Genomic DNA, 20,190 nt, shown 5'->3' on the forward strand with positions numbered 1-20,190 from the left:
TCCCCACTCCTGACCATTTCTTCCTTTTGCAACCTTAGCTGTCTGAGCTGAGCACCAAGGTTTGTCATTGTTGTAACTTACTCTGGTGTGTGATGGAATGCAGAAGTCTTCACATAAGCTGATGTAGGAACTCACAGCCTCTGTGTCCTAATCAAGACTGTTGGTAGCAGGCCTGAACACATCCAGCTAGTACAATCCAAGCACACCTAAAGATCAAGTTTATTTTCAACTTTATTTTTATAACGCTTCTAACAATAGACATTGTCGCAAAGCAGCTTTACAGAAATTTAAAGACTTTAAACATGAGATAATTTTATCCCTAATCTATCCCAATGAGCAAGCCTGTGGTGATGGTAGCAAGGAAAAACTCCCTCAGACGACATGAGGAAGAAACCTCAAGAGGATCCAGACTCAAAAGGGAACCCATCCTCATCTGGGTGATAACAGACAATGTGATTATAAATAGCTCGCTTCTACAACCCCGATTCCAAAAAAGTTGGGACAAAGTACAAATTGTAAATAAAAACGGAATGCAATGATTTACAAATCTCAAAAACTGATATTGTATTCACAATAGAACACAGACAACATATCAAATGTCGAAAGTGAGACATTTTGAAATTTCATGCCAAATATTGGCTCATTTGAAATTTCATGACAGCAACACATCTCAAAAAAGTTGGGACGGGGCAATAAGAGGCTGGAAAAGTTAAAGGTACAAAAAAGGAACAGCTGGAGGACCAAATTGCAACTCATTAGGTCAATTGGCAATAGGTCATTAACATGACTGGGTATAAAAAGAGCATCTTGGAGTGGCAGTGGCTCTCAGAAGTAAAGATGGGAAGAGGATCACCAATCCCCCTAATTCTGCACCGACAAATAGTGGAGCAATATCAGAAAGGAGTTTGGCAGTGTAAAATTGCAAAGAGTTTGAACATATCATCATCTACAGTGCATAATATCATCAAAAGATTCAGAGAATCTGGAAAAATCTCTGTGCGTAAGGGTCAAGGCCGGAAAACCATACTGGGTGCCCGTGATCTTCGGGCCCTTACACTGCATGACATACAGGCATGCTTCTGTATTGGAAATCACAAAATGGGCTCAGGAATATTTCCAGAGAACATTATCTGTGAACACAATTCACCGTGCCATCCGCCGTTGCCAGCTAAAACTCTATAGTTCAAAGAAGAAGCCGTATCTAAACATGATCCAGAAGCGCAGATGTCTTCTCTGGGCCAAGGCTCATTTAAAATGGACTGTGGCAAAGTGGAAAACTGTTCTGTGGTCAGACGAATCAAAATTTGAAGTTCTTTATGGAAATCAGGGACGCCGTGTCATTCGGACTAAAGAGGAGGACGACGACCCAAGTTGTTATCAGTGCTCAGTTCAGAAGCCTGCATCTCTGATAGCATGGGGTTGCATTAGTGCGTGTGGCATGGGCAGCTTACACATCTGGAAAGACACCATCAATGCTGAAAGGTATATCCAGGTTCTAGAGCAACATATGCTCCCATCCAGATGACGTCTCTTTCAGGGAAGACCTTGCATTTTCCAACATGACAATGCCAAACCACATACTGCATCAATTACAGCATCATGGCTGCGTAGAAGAAGGGTCCGGGTACTGAACTGGCCAGCCTGCAGTCCAGATCTAATAGAGAAATACCCCAAGAGACATGCAGCTGTAATTGCAGGAAAAGGTGGCTCTACAAAGTATTGATCTCGCAAACATAATTGACACCACCATCTCCCAAGAGTTTGCTGAGCTTTCAGAACAACAGAAAATCTACTCTGAATTTGTGAAAATCTGCAATCAAGTTGGCACCAAGAAGCTTCCTCCAAAACCACCCAGAGATCCCGATCCTGTTAGTGCCCAAAGTGTCAATTGCATGATGAGCCACTCTCCATTCGTTCACCAAGAACATCCAAGCTGCACAGACTCAGCTCACAAAGACATACGACAAATGTGAGGATGATCAAATCAATAAGACTCTTCACACCTTCGAATCAAGCTGTGATATGGAACATCTGAAAGCTTGGAAGCTAGTTCGTGAGCTATCTGGCAAGAATACCAGTGGAACTGTGGAAACTTCCCAAAGTTAGGGAAAGTCTTACCAACTTCTGCAACCAAACGCTAACTAGAGACAGACCCTCTGAGTGGGGAGTTTCAGGTATAGTCCCGTTTCCAAAGAAGGGAAACCTCACTTTTCCTGACAACTACGGGGTATCTCCCACACACAAGTAGCTGCAAAGGTGTACAACTGCCTTTTGCTCAATAGACTATGCCCTATTATTGATCAGCTCTTGCGCCCCAATCAGCATGGCTTCCGTCTTTCTCGCTCAACATCCGCTCAAATTCTGGCTCTCTGCCAAGTTGCTGAAGAGGTTCAGAATCACAAAAAAGAAGTGGTGCTCACCTTCATCAACTTCAAAATGGCATTCGACTTGATCAACCACAACAAAATGTTTGAGATCTTGTTGGCCTATAGCGTGCCTTTCCAGATAGTTGATGCAATCATGATAATGTATGTCAACACCAAGGCCACCATCTTAACCCCGGAAGGAGAAACAGACACCTTCAACATCAACACTGGAGGAAATTGGTCTCTACCTCAATTCCTTGAAGACCAAGATCATGCTCATCAACCCTCCTGTTGATTCCCAGGATCTACTAGCTAGCGATGGTTCTGCCATTGAACTAGTCAGTGACTTTAAATATCTAGGCAGCTACAGCAACACTGCCTATGATGTTAAATACCAAACTGGTCAAGCTTGGGGTGCCTCTCATGCCCTAACAAAAGTATGGAAGGCCCCCATCCAAAAAGCCATGAAGCTCAAAGTCTTCAAGTCGTGTTTTGAATCTATCTTGCTCTATGGGTCTGAATCATGGACATTAACCAAAACCCTGAGTAAAAAGCTTGACAGAAACTACACTCGCCTCCTTCATGCTGCCCTGAATGCTTCTTGGAAGCGCTACACCACCAACAAACAACTCTATGGTGGCCTACCACAGATCTCATTGATCATTCATAACCGCCATCTGGCCCTTGCTGGCCATGTGATGTGTTATGATGAGATGGCCGCCAAGGTCCTTCTATCACAACCAGATAACAAATGAAGATGTGGTCGACCATCGCTGACCCTTAAGAAACTGATTGAGGAAAATGTTGGCCTGCAAAATGAAGATCTCCTGCCTGCTGTGCTTGACTGAACTATCTGGAAAGACTTCATAGTGTCACCAACAGGTCTTGGATGACGCGGAATGGGAATGGAATGTGACAAAACAGGACAAACACCAAGGGTGATGAATACTTTTGCAATATACTATAGTCTGCTCCACCCCCAGTATCTGGTCGGCCAGCATGTGCTGTGCGTCCTACATGTTGGCCTATGGTGAAATGTAATCACCAGACAGAATGAATGAACTGAACTCATAGGGGGAGTAAAAAGGTTTACAATTAATGAAAAGTAATTTCAGGTCAGGAGAATAGTGCTGCAGCAACACATAAACATCACTGCACCAGCCACTGTTTAAACAAATGTATTCTTACACCCTTAATTTTGCCAGAGAATTCTGTTTTACAATCCAGTCTGAAAAGTTGGAAACTGGCTAGCTGCAGCACAGAGTCTGGTATCAATCCACATAGCCACATCTCCATGAAGTACTGTATAAAATGGAAGATTAAAAAAAATCTTTCTCCCCACCACCAGCTGGAATTTGTCTGGTTTATTGTATCATAAGCACACATTGGAGAGAAAATCACTGGTAGCAGAGTGCAAAGTCCATGCCAGCAGAGGTGCATGAGCACACCAGCACATTTCCCTCTCCTCTGGTGTTTCTCTGAATTAGCAAAGGTGAGAGCACCTTTGACCAGATTGGCCAAGAATTCCAGCAATGATACTAGAAAAGTGGGAAATAAATCTGCTGGAGTTGTTGTTGTGATGTTCTTGCGTTCTTCTCTGGTAAAAGAGCTCCAAGTACTGCAGCAGAGAACTGCGTTTGCGAACAAAATAAGACAAAACAATGCACACTAACACACTGAGGCAGGCATCTGTGGTGCCATCTTGTCACCTATAATAATAATAATAATAATAATAATAATAATAATAATAATAATAATAATGATAATAATAATAATAAAGAAGGTTTGGATGAAACACACAAAATTTTTCTGCATTTACTCACTGTGTAATTTGGCTCTGCCCAATCAAGCCCCAGCTTTTTGCTGTCTTTGTTGCTGTCCAACTCCAGAGGCAAAGGGGGGCGAGCTGGTGGTTCTAACTCCTCTCCCTTCATGAAGAAAGATATATTTGCCTTTAATTTTTTTTTCCTCTCTCTCTCTCTCTCTCTCACACACACACACACACACACACACACAAGATGGTGGCACCCTGTATAGCACCAGCCACTCCAGCTCCTGATAGTAATCTGCGATATGTATTAAAAGTACCATCTAATCCGAAGCATTATAGTCATTATACAATCACTTTACTTTACATGGACTCCACACGTACAACTTATCCACCAGTTTATCTGTTTACTGCCTTTTGGACTCAAACTACTCTGCAATCTGGGGATTCTATGCTGGCAAGCAGCAGACTCTCCTACCATCACTGTCTACCACAGAAAGCAACGCAAGCAGTGCAACCAGCCACATAAATGCCTCACTTGAACAGATATCTGTACCTGACTAAAGGCTAACCCCTACAGACTACTCTGCTGTCTAATGTCTACTCCCTGGAAAAGAAAATTGTTGATTTAAGACTGGATTTAACCACCCAACATTAATTTTCACTGAGACATGGCTAAAGTCGTCTATTCCAAATAGCGCCATTAGCGTGGATGGACTAACAACATTAGATTCAGACAGAAGCAATGCTCTCAGTTGTAAATCTCAGGGTTGTGCTGTGTGCATTTACATTAACAACAAATGGTGCAATAATACTGAATTTGTCTCAAGCCATTGTTGTCCAAACATAAAGTTCCTGATACTAAAATGTTGACTGTTTTATTTGCCAAGGGAATTCACAGCCAGTTATATCATGGCCATATATATTCCCCCAAAAGATGCACTATCCATACTGATAGAAATACATGTTTAGCATGCTTGAAACTGGTACAGGCTGGTCTGATAGCTACTTGTTTTGGTTAGTTAAATGCTTGAGATTTATATTTGCTCACACATTCTGCTCTCTGCTTAATGAAGGTTATGTTGACCAATAATGTCTTTCTTCTTTCATAAGATTATGATCCTGATGGGTGATGCAATGGTACATAAGGTCTCTCTTCTTTCATCAATTAGTGCAGTCTAAACCAGTGATGTAATGCTTCATCGTCCATTAAAGTTGCTCTGTCACACAGACAACTCAACTTCTTAAATCACTATCATCCAATCACATAGCTATAACATATCCTTGAATGTGAATATATACTCATGTTTGTATGACAATAAACTGAGAAAGATCTTTGAAAGGCTGTGTGGGGTGACATGGTAGTGGTTAGCACACAGCAAGAAGGTTCCAGGTTTGAACATCACAACCTCACAGGGGCCTTTCTGTGTGGCATTATTGCATGTTAACCCCATGTCTGTGTGGGTTTCCTGTAAGCACTCCAGTTTCTCCCACAGTTCAAAGACATGCAAATTAGATACCCAGCCACAGGGATTATGCAAGCCAGTGCATACTTAGGCCCTGTCCACACGGCAATGGATTCAGGTGACTCCGATACAATTGCTTATTGTTTAGGCCTGGCGTCCACACGGCACCGGCGTTTTGGGTGCCCAAAACGCAATCTTTTTGAGAACGGGTTCCAGAGTGGAAAGATCTGGCAACGTTGCCATTGTGAAGTCGTCTGGATGAGTAGAACGGATTTGTTTATGATGATGTCACAACCACATGACTGTGAGAGCTTCACGCCGGGTAGAAGTGTAACGAATATCACCAGGAAAAAGCCTTACAGAGCACTAGTGAGAGTGAAACATGAGCTTGGATATTATTATTATTATTATTATAATTATTATTATTATTATTATGTTCAGTGTTAGTTCACAGTAGTAATGCAAGAAGCAGAATAGTGACAGTAATAGTGAAGCAAAAACATGCAATTGTACAAACACTGCAGCTCTACAGCAAAATATTCATTTATGAAATGGTCTGATTCTTAACACCAGTAGTGCCAATGATCTTCTCATTGCGATGCGATGCGAGTTGTCAACAAATCCTATAACTTGGTTCATGAAACGCGCTTAAAAATATTTTCACTGTGAATATTTATTGTGTAATGGTGCAAAGTGAGAGAGAGAGAGAGAGAGAGAGAGACTCTGCCCTTAGGGCAGAGTCAATCCCGCCAGCAAAAATAGGGAAAAAAAAAGGAGCGATCTCACCTCTTCAGATGTTGGTTTTAGTCCTATAATACATTCCTCAAAAAGGGCGTAGAGGAGCAAATTAATCCATCAACGTGTAGCATTCAATTTATTCCAGACCATTAAAGACGCCGCCTTCCGCGTAGAATCATATGTCATCCTCGCCGCCATATTGGATAGGTCAAAGCGGAGAATAAAGATTCATGCGCTGCCTTTAACTGTACCAACAGGTTTACCGTCCAAACGAGATCACATGGGATTACCTTTCACAGGTGAGAAACAACAAATTAATCCATCAATGTGTAGTATTCAATTTATTCCGGACCATTAAAGACGCCGCCTTCCACGTAGAATCATACGTCATCCTCGCCGCCATATTGGATAGGTCAAAGCGGAGAATAAAGATTAGCTGCGTTTAACTGTACCAACAGGTTTGCCGTCCAAACGAGATCACATGGGATTACCTTTCACAGGTGAGACTGGAAAAATACTTTTCATTGTATTTGGTCATTATAATGTAATTTTACGAACAGATTTTCCTGACTTTGTGGCTAATATGAAGTCTCGCACATAATAGTTTATGCGCATGCGTCCTTACTTCTTCTATTGTTCTGGTGTCTCTGAAGGGACCGTCTTACAGCGCCCCTAGAGGTGTGGCATGTGTATTGCATCATTTTCAGCAAGCGTTGCGTTGCCATATGGACCTGATATTTTACTGATCGTTGCCCATTTGGATGCGATATATTTTTAAATAACATCTCGTTGCTGTTGTCGTGTGGATGTTGCCTTAGTGCTGGTTCCAAGCCCAGATAGATTGGGAAGTGTTGTGTCAGGAAGGGCAGCTGGTGTAAAACCTATGCCAAATCAAATATGTGGAACAAATCTGCTGTGGTGACACATAATGGGAATAGTTGAAAGGAGAAGATCTCTGAACAGCTGGGTCTGTGACAGTGACTGTTTGCTCCTGGGCAGAAGAAGATCTACATTCCTACATTTAATTATATTAATGGCATTTAGCATACACTCTTATCCAGAGTGATGTACAGTATACCCAGAGCAGCCTGGGGAGCAATTGGGAAGAAGTTAAGTGCCTTGCTCAAGGGCACTTCAGCCATTTTTCTCCGTGCTCTCACGGAAGGCGGTTGCATCTCTCTGCCTCTCCTCTCCCTTATCTTCCCTGCTTTGCACCTCATGTCTCATCTGTCTACTGTCTATACTTTTGAGAGACTCTCTCTGCACTGCTCTCCAAACTAAAAAATCATAGAATTGATAAACTGGTCTCCTAACGCAACTGACACAATTTTCTCGATGAGAAGCCTGGGTTCGGGGGAACTAGCCTGTCCTGCCAGAACGTTTACAGCTGGCTACACGATGGACACATGGGAGAAGTGGCGGGTCATGTGCCTGGTGGTTCTTTCTGTGGAGGACATTGAAGACATCTACCTATTCGGAACCATGATTACAGGTCTTTTGCTGATTGGATTAGGCATTGCCCTGGTTTATCGAGGAAATCAGAAAACAGTGACAGCTGTCCAAAGCCCCATAAAGCTGCCCGACATGATTGAAGCGGTGGGCAGAGCTGTCAGCACTCAGACTGTGGCTATTCAGAACTTGAACCGCAACATGGATAACATCATGGAGAAGCTTTTGGCTTTGCAAAGGAAATAGATTGATTCGGAGACCAGAATGGACAAACAGAGTAGTCGTGTAAAAGAACGCATCTACTCGCCCCAAGACCAAACAATCCCAATCTTATCTGCTTTTGGCTCACTCAGACAGCACTGGCCTAGGCCAAGGCCATTGCTGGAACAACAACTCCCCCTGAAGATCACTGCAGTGAGACGCTCTTGCATTCCTTCCCCTACTTCCCACGGTCGCCGCTTTTACCCCCAGTGTGACAAGCGGGTGCGCGACCAGCGCCGTCATGGCTGCAGGAATGGACGGCTGCTTGCTTGTGCTGGGTTACCAATATTTGTTAGGTCTTAGTTTATCTGTTTATGTCTGTTATATCTTTCATGGCACATGCAGCTAGGAGAAACACAATTTCACAATGAAAATAAAGTTCACTTACACACACACATGCACGCACAACTCACCCAGAAGTGCACACTTTCCTCTGGATGGTGGGATGAGTTGTGAAGGAGTGGAAACACTGAGAGAGGAATAAAGCAGATAAGAACTTACTAATGTCATAGAATTAGGGTCACACTGGGCTGATGTGCTGTTTTTCGTCATGTAACACAGAGACATGTCAAAATCCTGCAAAAGCAATACCAATGAGGCAAGGACCACAAGAAACTGTTGGTTGAGTGTGGAGGCAGTGGTGTGGTTGAGTGTCGGTTTGTGAATGGAGTGTGAAGCCGTGAGAGGCGAGTGACAAAGCAATTACACCGGGACTGATTAATGGTGATGACTGTATGTACTCGTCTTCTATTTCAGTGACAACTGATGGCTTAAAAGAGGAGAGAAAGAGCTGCGAGGAGGGAGAGATTGAGGTCCAGGACAGAGCTGTATGCATATGTGCCTGTGTGTCTGTTTGTATGTCTCAGACTGAGACTGTGAAGCAGTCTGAAATGCAAAAGTTGAAAGTAAAGTGAATGAAGCCAAAGTACCCCACCTATCTCCAACCTTAAGTCTCCCAATACCCCTGAAGTGTTACAGAGGGTTTATGTAAATGAGAAGTATCATATTATTTTATGTGATGCAGGCTTTCTCATGAATCACATCCATGTCAATGGTCACATCCAAAGTCATGTCCACTGTCATGCCCACAGTTACGTCCAAACCCAAATTCATGTTTATGGTCATGTACATACCATAGTCACATCCACATTGACAGTAATGTTCACATCAACAGTCACATCCAGTCACCTCCAGAGGTGTGTCTACTCCCACAGTCACATTCACACCCACAATTCCATGTCACAGTCAGGCTCACTCCAACAGTCATATCTACAGAATCATGTCCCACAGTCATGCCCACTCCCATAATTATATTCACACCCAGAATCACATCCCAGTCATGCCCACTCCTACAGTTACAGTCACACCCAGAAATACATCTCAGTCACTCCCACTCCTACAGTCACATTCGATCTCAGAATCACATCCTACAGTCAAGCCCACTCCTACAGTCACATTCACACCCAGAATCACATCCCACAGTCACACCCTCTCCCACAATCTTATTCATACCCAGAAAAACATCCCAGTCACAACCTCTCTGACAGTCACATTCATGCCAAGAATCACATCCCACAGTCATGCCCAACACTGCAGTCAGTTTCGTGACCACAGTCCCATCCATGGTCATGACCATGCCTACAATCACATTCACACCCAGAGTCATGTCCATGGTCACATCCACTCCTATAGTCACATTCTCACCTAGAATCACATCCCACATTCACTGCCAATCTTATAGTCAAGTTCATGCCCACGGTCACATGCACAGTCACATCCATTGTCGCAGTCACTTACACATCCATGTTTATACCAATGTCCAGAGTTGAGTGCCTTGTCATGGTCCTGATCACTCACTTGTTGGTGTGTGTAAAGCCATCAGTGCTTTAAATCGACTCTTATTGGGCTTCAAACCACTCAGAATATCATCCATCATCCAGATCTGCTTCTGAGCCAGGGAGCGTTCCTGAGAGAGAGAGAGAGAGAGAGAGAGAGAATATGATCTACCACATGTGAAAACATTATAGCCTGGACCTTTCTAAAAGCTAGGCTTAATGGCAGAGTGGTGAGTAGAAACACAAGATAATCTTGTAAAATCTTTTTGGCCTCCATAGAATGTACTACATTTGTCACAAATCCAATACTGCTCATCACCCTGAGAACACCATCCTCAGTGTGAAGCCTGGTAGTGGTAGCATCAGGTTGAGCATTACTATTGCCTTGTTTTTTTTCTCTCCGATTCATCCCTGGTTTAGTAACTCTTTAGTGACTTTTGGTGGATCATTTCCTCTTGTCAGAGTCACTACCTACAGGATTTAATGCTGTTTAAAATTTGGGATTTTTATTTTATTTTTTATAACTAAACCCGGGGTGGCATGGTGGGGTAGTGGTTAGCGCTGTCGCCTCACAGCAAGAAGGTCCGGGTTTGAGCCCCATGGCCAGTGAGGGCCTTTCTGTGCAGGGTTTGCATGTTCTCCCCGTGTCCGCATGGGTTTCCTCCGGGTGCTCCGGTTTCCCCCACAGTCCAAAGACATGCAGGTTAGGTTAACTGGTGACTCTAAATTGACCATAGGTGTGAATGTGAGCGCGAATGGTTGTCTGTGTCTATGTGTCAGCCCTGTGATGACCTGGCGACTTGTCCAGGGTGTACCACGCCTTTCACCCGTAGTCAGCTAGGATAGGCTCCAGCTTGCCTGCGACCCTGTAGAAGGATAAAGCGGCTAGAGATAATGAGATGAGATGAGATGAGATGAGATGAGATGAGATGAGATGAGATGAGATGAGATGAGGAAGAGGCCGGTCTTTAGATGTTATTTGAAGACAGCCAGTGACTCAGCTGTTTGGACATCAAGGGGAAGTTCATTCCACAACCTAGGCACCAGAACAGAGAAGAGTCTTGATACTTGCCTTGTACCTTGAGAGATGGTGGGACCAGTTGAGAAGTGCTAGAGGATTGGAAGGAGTGTGGTGCAATGCAGGGTCAGATAAGTGCTTTGAGGTAGGTGGGTACTGATCTATTTCTGATTTGTAGGCAAGCTTCAATGTTTTATGTCTGATGCAGCAGTTACAGGAAGCCAGTGGAGGGAGTGTAGCATTTGGATGGTGTGGAAAAACCTGGGAAGGTTGAAAACAAATTATGCAGCTGCATTCTGGATCAGTTGCAGAGGTCAAATGGTGCCCAGAGGCAGACCTGCCAGGGTGAGTTGCAATAGCCCAGTCCCAAAATGACAAGGAACTGAACAAGCACCATAGTGGCCTGTATAGATAGAAATGAACAAATCTTTCCAATGTTGTAAAGGAGAAATTGACATGATTGTGGCACATTAGCAAAGTGAGAGGAAAAGGACAATTGATTGCCCATGGTTACCCTAAGATTGTGTACAGTGACCAAAGGTGAGATCAGAGATTTGTCCAGGGAGATCATACATTAGCATGTGGGGATGAATCACCTGGGATGAGCAGCAGTTCAGTTTTGCTGGGATTAAGTTTCAGGTAATGAGCTCCCATCCATGATGAGATGTCTGCTATAAATGCTGAGATGATAGCAGAAACATCAGTCTAAGGGGGGAAGGAGAGAATGAGTTGAGTGTCCTCCACATAGCAGTGGTATGAGAACCCATGTGAGGATATGACCTCACCAAGAGATTAAGTGTAGAGGGAGAATAGAAGAGAACCAAGGACCAAGTCTTGTGGGACACCTGGAGAGAGTCTGTGTGGAGCATGTGGATATGGACCATAACCACATCATTTGATATGACCAACTTTCCAGGTAGAAAGCAAACCATTGCCATGCTGTGCCACAAATTCCAAGTTTCATGAGGATGGATAAGGGAGTCTTGTGCTTGACTGTGTTAAATGTTGCTGAAAGGTTGAGATGCATGAGAACTGATGACAATTTGGCTGACCTAGCAGCATGCAACTTTTCAGTGAAAGCCAAAAGAGTTGTTTCTATGGAATGTGCTGCTTTGAAGCCAGACTGGTTAGGATCTTGGAGGTTGTTCTGTGAGAGTGTGTGAGATAGTTGATTGCAGATAGTGCATTTGAGGAGTTTAGAAAGAAAAGAGAAGTGATACTGGTCAGAAGTTGTTGATGTCTCAGGGATCCAGAGTGGGATTTCAGGATTTCCAGAACTTTGGTTTGATTTTATTTTGATTGCTCCTTGGTCTTCATGAAGCTGTGTGTTTATATATGTTCTTGAACAAATCCTAGGTTCTTTCAGGAGCAGGTGACTTTATAATGAGCTCATGTGGCACTTTAATTACACACAAATCGAATCCATGCAAATAATGATGTGATTTCTAATGGAAACTAAACCAGAATTAATTTAGGGGTCTCACAGTAACTGGGGTAAATAACTACTAAAATTGTGTATTGTAAATAATTTTACCAACTATATTCATTTTACTTCAGAAATGTAGTTTTTGACTGTTTAAGAAGACTGCACTGTAAGTCTCGACTGTACTCGACAGATCTTGACTAATTTTGGTAGTTAATCTTCTTCTGTTATAAGAATAATGTACATGAATATACCTGCTGTAACAGTTCATACACACACTTTCTGTACAGTCAAAATGTTAAGTTTTTTTGAAGGCAGAGATGATGCGGTGATGATGTTTCAGTTGTATTTCATATTAGTACCTGTGGAAGTCCAAAATGGCAAATATGCTGCAGGTGAGAACGAAACACACACAGTTCACTCTCCATCCTCTTGTAGTCCAACCACACCCTCTCCATCTCCTACACACACACACACACACACACACACACACACACACACACACACACACACACACTACTGTTAGGGAAAAAAAATGACTATGAAAAAATCTTTTACATCTCTCTCTCTCTCTCTCTCTCTCTCTCACACACACACACACACACACACACACACATAGTTATATACCTGTGATATATCACACATTCTGGCTCTGATGGTGACCAGCTCCTCCTGTAGCAGAGCCTTCTGGGATATATACTGTTTATTCAACTGCCCTCTGCCCAGCTCTATACGAGACATGCCCAAGGCAAACTCAGCATGTTCCTACACACACCCATGAAATACACAATCACACACATACACACAAATCCAGTATGTAGTGAACATCTGTGAAGTGTGTGTGTGTGTGTGTGTGTGTGTGTGTGTGTGTGTGTGTGTGTGTGTGTGTGAGAGAGAGAGAGAGAGAGAGAGAGATGTAAAATATTTTTTCAGTCTTTTTTTTCCTAACAGTAGTGTATCACCTTATCCTGTTGTAGGAGATCCAGTTCTACAGAGAGAGTCTGTAGTACTTTGTCACAGCCACACAAACAAGTCAGAACCATCTAACAATACAGAGAGACATCAAAAAAGTGTTATTGTGTGTGTATGTGTGTACTCGCTCATATTGAGAACCATGAACAATGGTTAAGGGTTTCTTAAATCTTTCTTATTTCAGGCCTGGTGTAATTCTATGCTATGTGTGTGTGCCCACATTAACATCTTTACCTTTATGACTTGGGTGTTATGGGAAAGACTGTGATAAGAAACTGGGGAGTGTCCGAAGTGAGTGAGAGTGTCTCTAGCACAGAGAGAGAGAATGACACTTGTGTGCAAACATGAAGCATCAATAAAACTTTCTCTTTCTCCTTCAACTTTTGTACCCACTTGTATCTTTATTGAAGGGGAAAGCAGAAAATTTAAGTCAAGTCAAGTCAAGTTTATTTGTACAGCGCTTTTAACAATAAACATTGTCGCAAAGCAGCTTTACAGAATTTGAACGACTTAAAAGATGAGCTAATTTTATCCCTAATCTATCCCCAATGAGCAAGCCTGTGGCGACGGTGGCAAGGAAAAACTCCCTCAGACGACATGAGGAAGAAACCTCGAGAGGAACCAGACTCAAAAGGGAACCCATCCTCATTTGGGCAACAACAGACAGCCTGACTATAATATTAACAGTTTTAACAGGTATAACCCTCAAAATTTACTTCACAATCTAACAACTGACAGAGGATGGCCTTTCTGTTTCTTCACATGCAGCAGTAAAAGACCTCGGAGTGATTATTGACCTCAGTCTTTCATTCAAAACTCACATTGATGACATTACCCGGATAGCTTTCTTTCATCTCAGAAATATTGCTAAGATAAGAAATTTAATGTCACTACATGATGCAGAAAAACTAGTTCATGCTTTCGTTACCTCCAGGTTGGATTATTGTAATGCCTTACTGTCTGGATGTTCCAATAAGTGCATAAACAAGCTCCAGTTAATTCAAAATGCAGCAGCAAGAGTCCTTAACTAGAACTAGAAAATATGACCACATCAACCCTGTCTTATCCACGCTGCACTGGCTCCCAATCAAATTTTGTATTGATTACAAAGTACTACTTTTGACCTTTAAAGCACTGAATGTTCTCGCACCACAGTACCTGAGTGAACTTCTGCTCCTCTATGACCCACCATGCCTACTTAGATCAAAAGGTGCAGGCTATCTGCTGGTACCTTGTATAGTGAAGGTTACATCAGGGGGCAGAGCCTTTTCTTACAAAGCCCCACAGTTAGGGAACAGCCTTCCAAGTAGTGTTCGGGAATCAGACACAGTCTCAGTGTTTAAGTCTAGGCTGAAAACATATCTGTTTAGTCAAGCCTTTTGTTAATGGTGTTTATGAGGTAAAGGTGTAGATCTGGAGGGTCCTCAGACATAGAGTGTTTTGGTAAACTGGGATGTATGGATGCTGTCAGTCCCCACTCGCTTGCTCACTCGAGTTTGTTGATGGTGTAGTGGCTGGCTGCTTTATGTCCCAGGGCTCCCTCATGCCTGTGTTACCTTCTGGCTCTCTCCTTTTAGTTATGCTGTCATAGTTAGTTTTGCCAGAGTCCCTGCTTGTACTCAGCACAAAATGTATACTGTACCTACTTATTCAGGTGACATTGGGCATACCTAACAACCTGTGTTTTCTCTCTCTTCTCCTTCCCCCAATCTGTCCCTCTGAGTTACATGTCAATCCTGGGATCGAGGTGCTGACCTCTTCTGCTCCTCGGACCTGCCTGATCCATCCTGATGCCCTATGTCTGGTTGGAGTCTCACCACATTGCTCCTGTGGAGGGCGGCCCCATGTGGACAGTTGGGGTCATGACTGGAGGATGCTCTGGACTCTTGCAGTGGTGCTTTTGTGGCTGGGGACTGTAGTTGACTTGCTGACTTTAGGACTGCAGTTGACTTGCTGACTTTGGGACTACGGTTGTCGTGAATGGTTTTGTGCTCGGGTTTCTGTCGGTGGGGGGTTTATAGCATCAACAAAGCTGACTTTATGTTAGGACTGTTAATGTTATAGTTATGTTGTCTGTTGTTGCCCGGATGGGGATGGGTTCCCTTTTGAGTCTGGTTCCTCTCAAGATTTCTTCCTCATGTCATCTGAGGGAGTTTTTCCTTGCCACCATTGCCACAGGCATGTTCATTGGGGATAGATTATGGATAAAATTAGCTCATATTTTAAGTCATTCAAATTCTGTAAAGCTGTTTTGCAACAATATTTATTGTTAAAAGCGCTATACAAATAAACTTGACTTGACAGAGTCGGCAGGATATGACTGAGATCCTGTGAGTGTTTTACAAGAGGAAACAACAAAGTGCTCATCATGGAGATAAGCCATCAATCCACTTTATTTCCTGCTGTGGAACATTTTATGTCTCAGGCCATATCAAAAATAACTTGTGAAGTGGAGTGAGGCTAAATAAAGTTTGCAAGCAAGTTTTTGTGGGTGGTTATGATGCATGGAAAGGAAAAATCTTAAGGGGAACGCTTCCTGGTGAAGTTTCTGTGTGAATGTGGGTTGAGGTATGTTGAATGTGGATGTTTGTTTGCTGAAGTGTTGTGTTTGCAAGTGACACTGTCAAGTCATATAGTGGATTATATATATGCACATGAGCCAGTTGTGTACTGCTATGAAGGAAGCCATGTGTGTGTGTGTGTGTGTGTGTGTGTGTGAAGAGCTCTGAGGCACAGAGAAAGGCCTCAACATGAATTCCTGCAGAAGTATTTAATTGTGTCGACATGTGTTTTTGTCTGATTTACGTCTTTTTCTGTTTGAATCTTGTATGTGAGTGAAGACATCTAAAGTGTTTTGTGATTTTGTGAATTGATTAAAAGAGCCATGGTGGAAGGAAGAGTTAATGCTGAGCCTAACAGCACAATCAGCAAAGCTGATGTGGTGAATGAACTCCATGACATTATTGGGAAAACCACAGAGTTAATACGAGTGGAAAAGGAGCTAGCTTAGAAGTGTCACATAGCTCACAAATCATTGTGGTGCATGGAAGAGGTTAAAAAAGCAGGTGACAAACCACAAGCAACTCATGACAAGCAAGCGAGAAATGGCTTAAGCAAGCTTTGGTGACTATCACATATTTGGAGGTGCCAGGAGATTCAGATGAAATCTGAAATGGATAGATTTAAAGACTATGAGAGCCATCTATCTGCTTTAAATGAAGCTGTCTGGAGGGAGAGAAAAATGTGAGAGAGCATGGAGAGAAGTGTCTATGCTGAAGTTGAGCAAAGTGCAAATCTTAAACAGCAGCAGCTTGAATCTAAAGCTGATTTGGAACAAAAGTTTTATTGGTCTAAAGCTAGAGTGGATGAGCTGGAACAGAAATTATTGAAAAAAAGAAAAATCTGAGAAATGCTTCTACTGCTCCCTCCACTCCAAATACTCATGCACATGCCTAGTACACCACCTCACTCTGAAGTGAAGTCACCCCTAGATGTGAAAAAGCAAATTGCAATGACAAAAACATACTCAGATGAATGAGATGCATGAAAGTGAAAGTTCCAATGATTATCAGAGCAAAGAAATAGCCCATTACAGAAAAGAACTAGAACTGGAGTATTGATTCATCAACAGCAGGTACCTGCTCCTGTTGATATTGACAAGTGGAGAAAAAAACATGAAACATCCCAGAGAAGATGGGATGAAAACCTGGTACAAATTTTGTCACCTCAGAGGTATTTATAATCTGCATCCATATGATGGAATAATGGTTTTGAATGCCTTACTGACTCCAGGTGAGCACGCCACACTCTCAGAAACCTTGGATGAAGCTATAGATGAAGACAAATAAAATCCACTGGTGGCAGACATTTCAACCCTGTTCAATATTCGCAAGCCAGAACATCAGTGGTTTACTGTGATTGAGACGGCAAATGATTTCTGGTCAGTGCCACTGGCTGAAGAGATTAGGCCATGGCTAGCACTCACAGTAAACAGAACACAGTACACCTGGACCAGATTACCTCAAGGTCTTCACAGCAGCCCTACAGTGTATCACATGACACTCTGCCATCATCTCAGAGAAGCTCCAGAAACATCATCTGTCATCATCAATTATGTGGATGATGTATTGCTTGCAGCTGAAACAGAAGAACAACACAAAAAGGACATGCTGATGATCCTGGTCTTCTTGGCAAAAAAAGGGCCACAAGTCGAGCTTGTTAAAAGCTCAACTTTGTCAACAAGAGGTGATCAATCTGGGACAGAAAATCTCACAAGGGAAACAAGTGATGACTGCTGACTGAAGAAAAGCAATCCATGAAGTCAAACCAGCCACTACAATTCATGAGTTATAGTCATAAGATAAGATAAGATAAGATAAGATAAGATAAGATAAAACTTTATTATCCATAAAACAGAAATTTGATTTACATGAGATGATCTACCAGATGCCCCCAAGACATAGAAACAACACACATCAAACAACATCAACAAACATTCATCATAAAAATAATTTAAAAACTAGTTGAAAAAAAACTAGTATGTGGTCTACAATAATGTGCTCATTTGATCTTCCTCTGGTTTAATAGTGTGATGGAATGTGGCACAAAGGAGTTCTTGTATCTGTTCCTTCTGTAACAAGGCATTCTGAAATGCCTCCCAGGGGGCAAAAGCTCAAATTCACTGTTCAACACATGAGCTGGATCCATGGAATTTTGTCTGCTAATTGTACAGCTTGTTTTCTGCACAGCTCAGTGAATTTGTTCTCCACCAAGTGGCCCACAATTTTGGAGCAGATGTTAAGAAGCCTCAATATCCTGTTCTTCAGCTGCACTAAGAGGCCACAGAACCACACTGAGCTGCATACAACAGCACACTCTGAATGGTGGCTGTGTAAAACTGGTCCAGAATAGCTGCACTGGCTCCAAAGGTTCAAAGTCTCCTTAGAAAGTAGATTCTTTGCTGCAACTTGTTGCACAAATAATCCACATGAGCATTTCAAGAGAGGGCGCTGTCCACATACACCCCTAAGTATTTGAATGAATCAGACTGTTTGATAATCTCCTGATGTGTGACAACTGGAGCAATGGTGAATTGAGGTTGGCCAAAAATAACCTCCTCTGTCTTAGCTCATGTCCAGGACTCTGCAATTTTAAGAGTGTCAGTTGATTCATACACAATCATAGCTCAACCACTGAATGACATGTTGAAAGGAAGAAAGGACTCCAAAGAAAAATTGCAGATGAACAGTGAGCAGATAGAAGTATTCAAGATCTTAAAACAAGTCTTGTGCCAAGCACCAGCTCTTGGAATCCCTGACACCAATCGACCCTTCATCCTGTATGCTCATGAACATGATGGATATAGAACAGTCCTGACCTGAGAGCATGGAGGAATGAGCAGATGAGTCTCATATTACTCAGCAAGACTGGATGAAGTGTCACCGGGATGGGGGAAGTTTCTGAGAACAATTCAAGTGATTCAAGCCACATGTCTGGCCATGGCTTTGACCATCATGATGGATCAAAGACACAATGAAATGCCCACATGCTGTACACAAAATTATCACTTTGAGTGACATGTCATAAATTACTGCAGCATGATGGACACAATGAATAGCCATTCTGGAGCTGCCCCAATGTCATCATTGAAAAAGCATCTCCTGTGAACCCAGTAACACTCTTACCAGAGCTACAAGTCAAAGAAGACCACAACTGTGTTGAAATTGTTCAGACAATGGAGAAACAAAGACAACTGAAGGAAGAACCTCTGCACAATCTAGAACAGGTGTTGTTTGCAGATGGGTCCTCACAAGTGGTAAACAATAAGAGACTGGCAGCCTGGGCAGTAACATCAACACATGAAGTACTGTAGTCAGACAAATGCATCAGCACAACAAGCATAACTGAAAGCAATCATTGAAGCATGTACCTTGGCCAGCAGGTGCACCACAAACATTTACACAGACTCCAGATACAGTGGTATGCAAAAGTTTGGGCACCCCTGGTCAAAATTGCTGTTACTGTGAACAGTTAAGCAAGTTGAAGATGAAATGATCTCCAAAAGGCATAAAGTTAAAGATGACTCATTCCCTTTTATATTTTAAGCAAAACCTATTTTTTATTTTCATCTTTTACATTTTCAAAATGACAAAAAAAGGAAAAGGGCCTGAAGCAAACGTTTGGGCACCCTGCATGGTTAGTACCTAGTAAGTACCCTTTGGCAAGTATCACAGCTTGTAAACACTTTTTGTATCTAGCTAATAATCTTTCAGTTCTTACCTGGGGGATTTTCACACATTCATCCTTGCAAAAGGCTTCCAGTTCTACAAGTTTCTTGGGCTGTCTTGCATGCACTGCTCTTTTGAGATCTATCCACAGATTTCCAATGATGTTTAGGTCAGGGGACTGTGAAGGCCAGGGCAAAACCTTCAGCTTGTGCCTCTTGAGGTATTCCATTGTAGATTTTGAAGTGTGTTTTGGATCATCGTCTTATTGTAGGACCCATCCTCTTTTTAACTTCAACTTTTTTACAGATGGTGTGATGTTTGCTTCCAGAATTTGCTGGTATTTATTCAAATCCATGCTTCCCTTGACCAATGACATGTGCCCTGTGCCACTGGCTGCAACACAACCCCAAAAGCATGATCAATCCACATCCATGCTTCAGAGTTGGAGAGATGCTCTTTTCCTGGAATTTGGCACCCTTTTTTCTCCAAACATACCTTTGCACATTGTGGCCAAAAAGTTCTATTTTGATTTCATCAGGCCACAGGACTTGTTTCCAAAATGCATCAGGCTTATTTAGATGTTCATTTGCAAACTTCAGATGCTGAATTTTGTGGCTAGAACACAGGAATGGCTTTCTTCTGATGACTATTCCATGAAGGTCATATT

The 20,190-nt window shown here is 42.5% G+C and overlaps 1 protein-coding gene across 1 annotated transcript in view; it reads right to left on the reverse strand.

The window, feature by feature from the left end:
* si:ch211-234p6.5 (uncharacterized) overlaps window positions 1-20,190 on the reverse strand; it is a 99,811-nt gene that overhangs the window by 28,769 nt on the left and 50,852 nt on the right. The window contains exons 8-13 of the mRNA XM_060920874.1: window positions 13,287-13,367; window positions 12,952-13,089; window positions 12,687-12,785; window positions 9,906-10,014; window positions 8,462-8,517; window positions 4,190-4,294 (exon numbers count right to left, since the gene is read on the reverse strand). Of these exons, the coding sequence (XP_060776857.1) occupies window positions 4,190-4,294; window positions 8,462-8,517; window positions 9,906-10,014; window positions 12,687-12,785; window positions 12,952-13,089; window positions 13,287-13,367 (588 nt within the window). The remainder of the gene's footprint in view (window positions 1-4,189; window positions 4,295-8,461; window positions 8,518-9,905; window positions 10,015-12,686; window positions 12,786-12,951; window positions 13,090-13,286; window positions 13,368-20,190) is intronic.

This window comes from Neoarius graeffei, chromosome 5 (assembly GCF_027579695.1).
Source record: "Neoarius graeffei isolate fNeoGra1 chromosome 5, fNeoGra1.pri, whole genome shotgun sequence".
Taxonomy (NCBI): domain Eukaryota; kingdom Metazoa; phylum Chordata; class Actinopteri; order Siluriformes; family Ariidae; genus Neoarius; species Neoarius graeffei.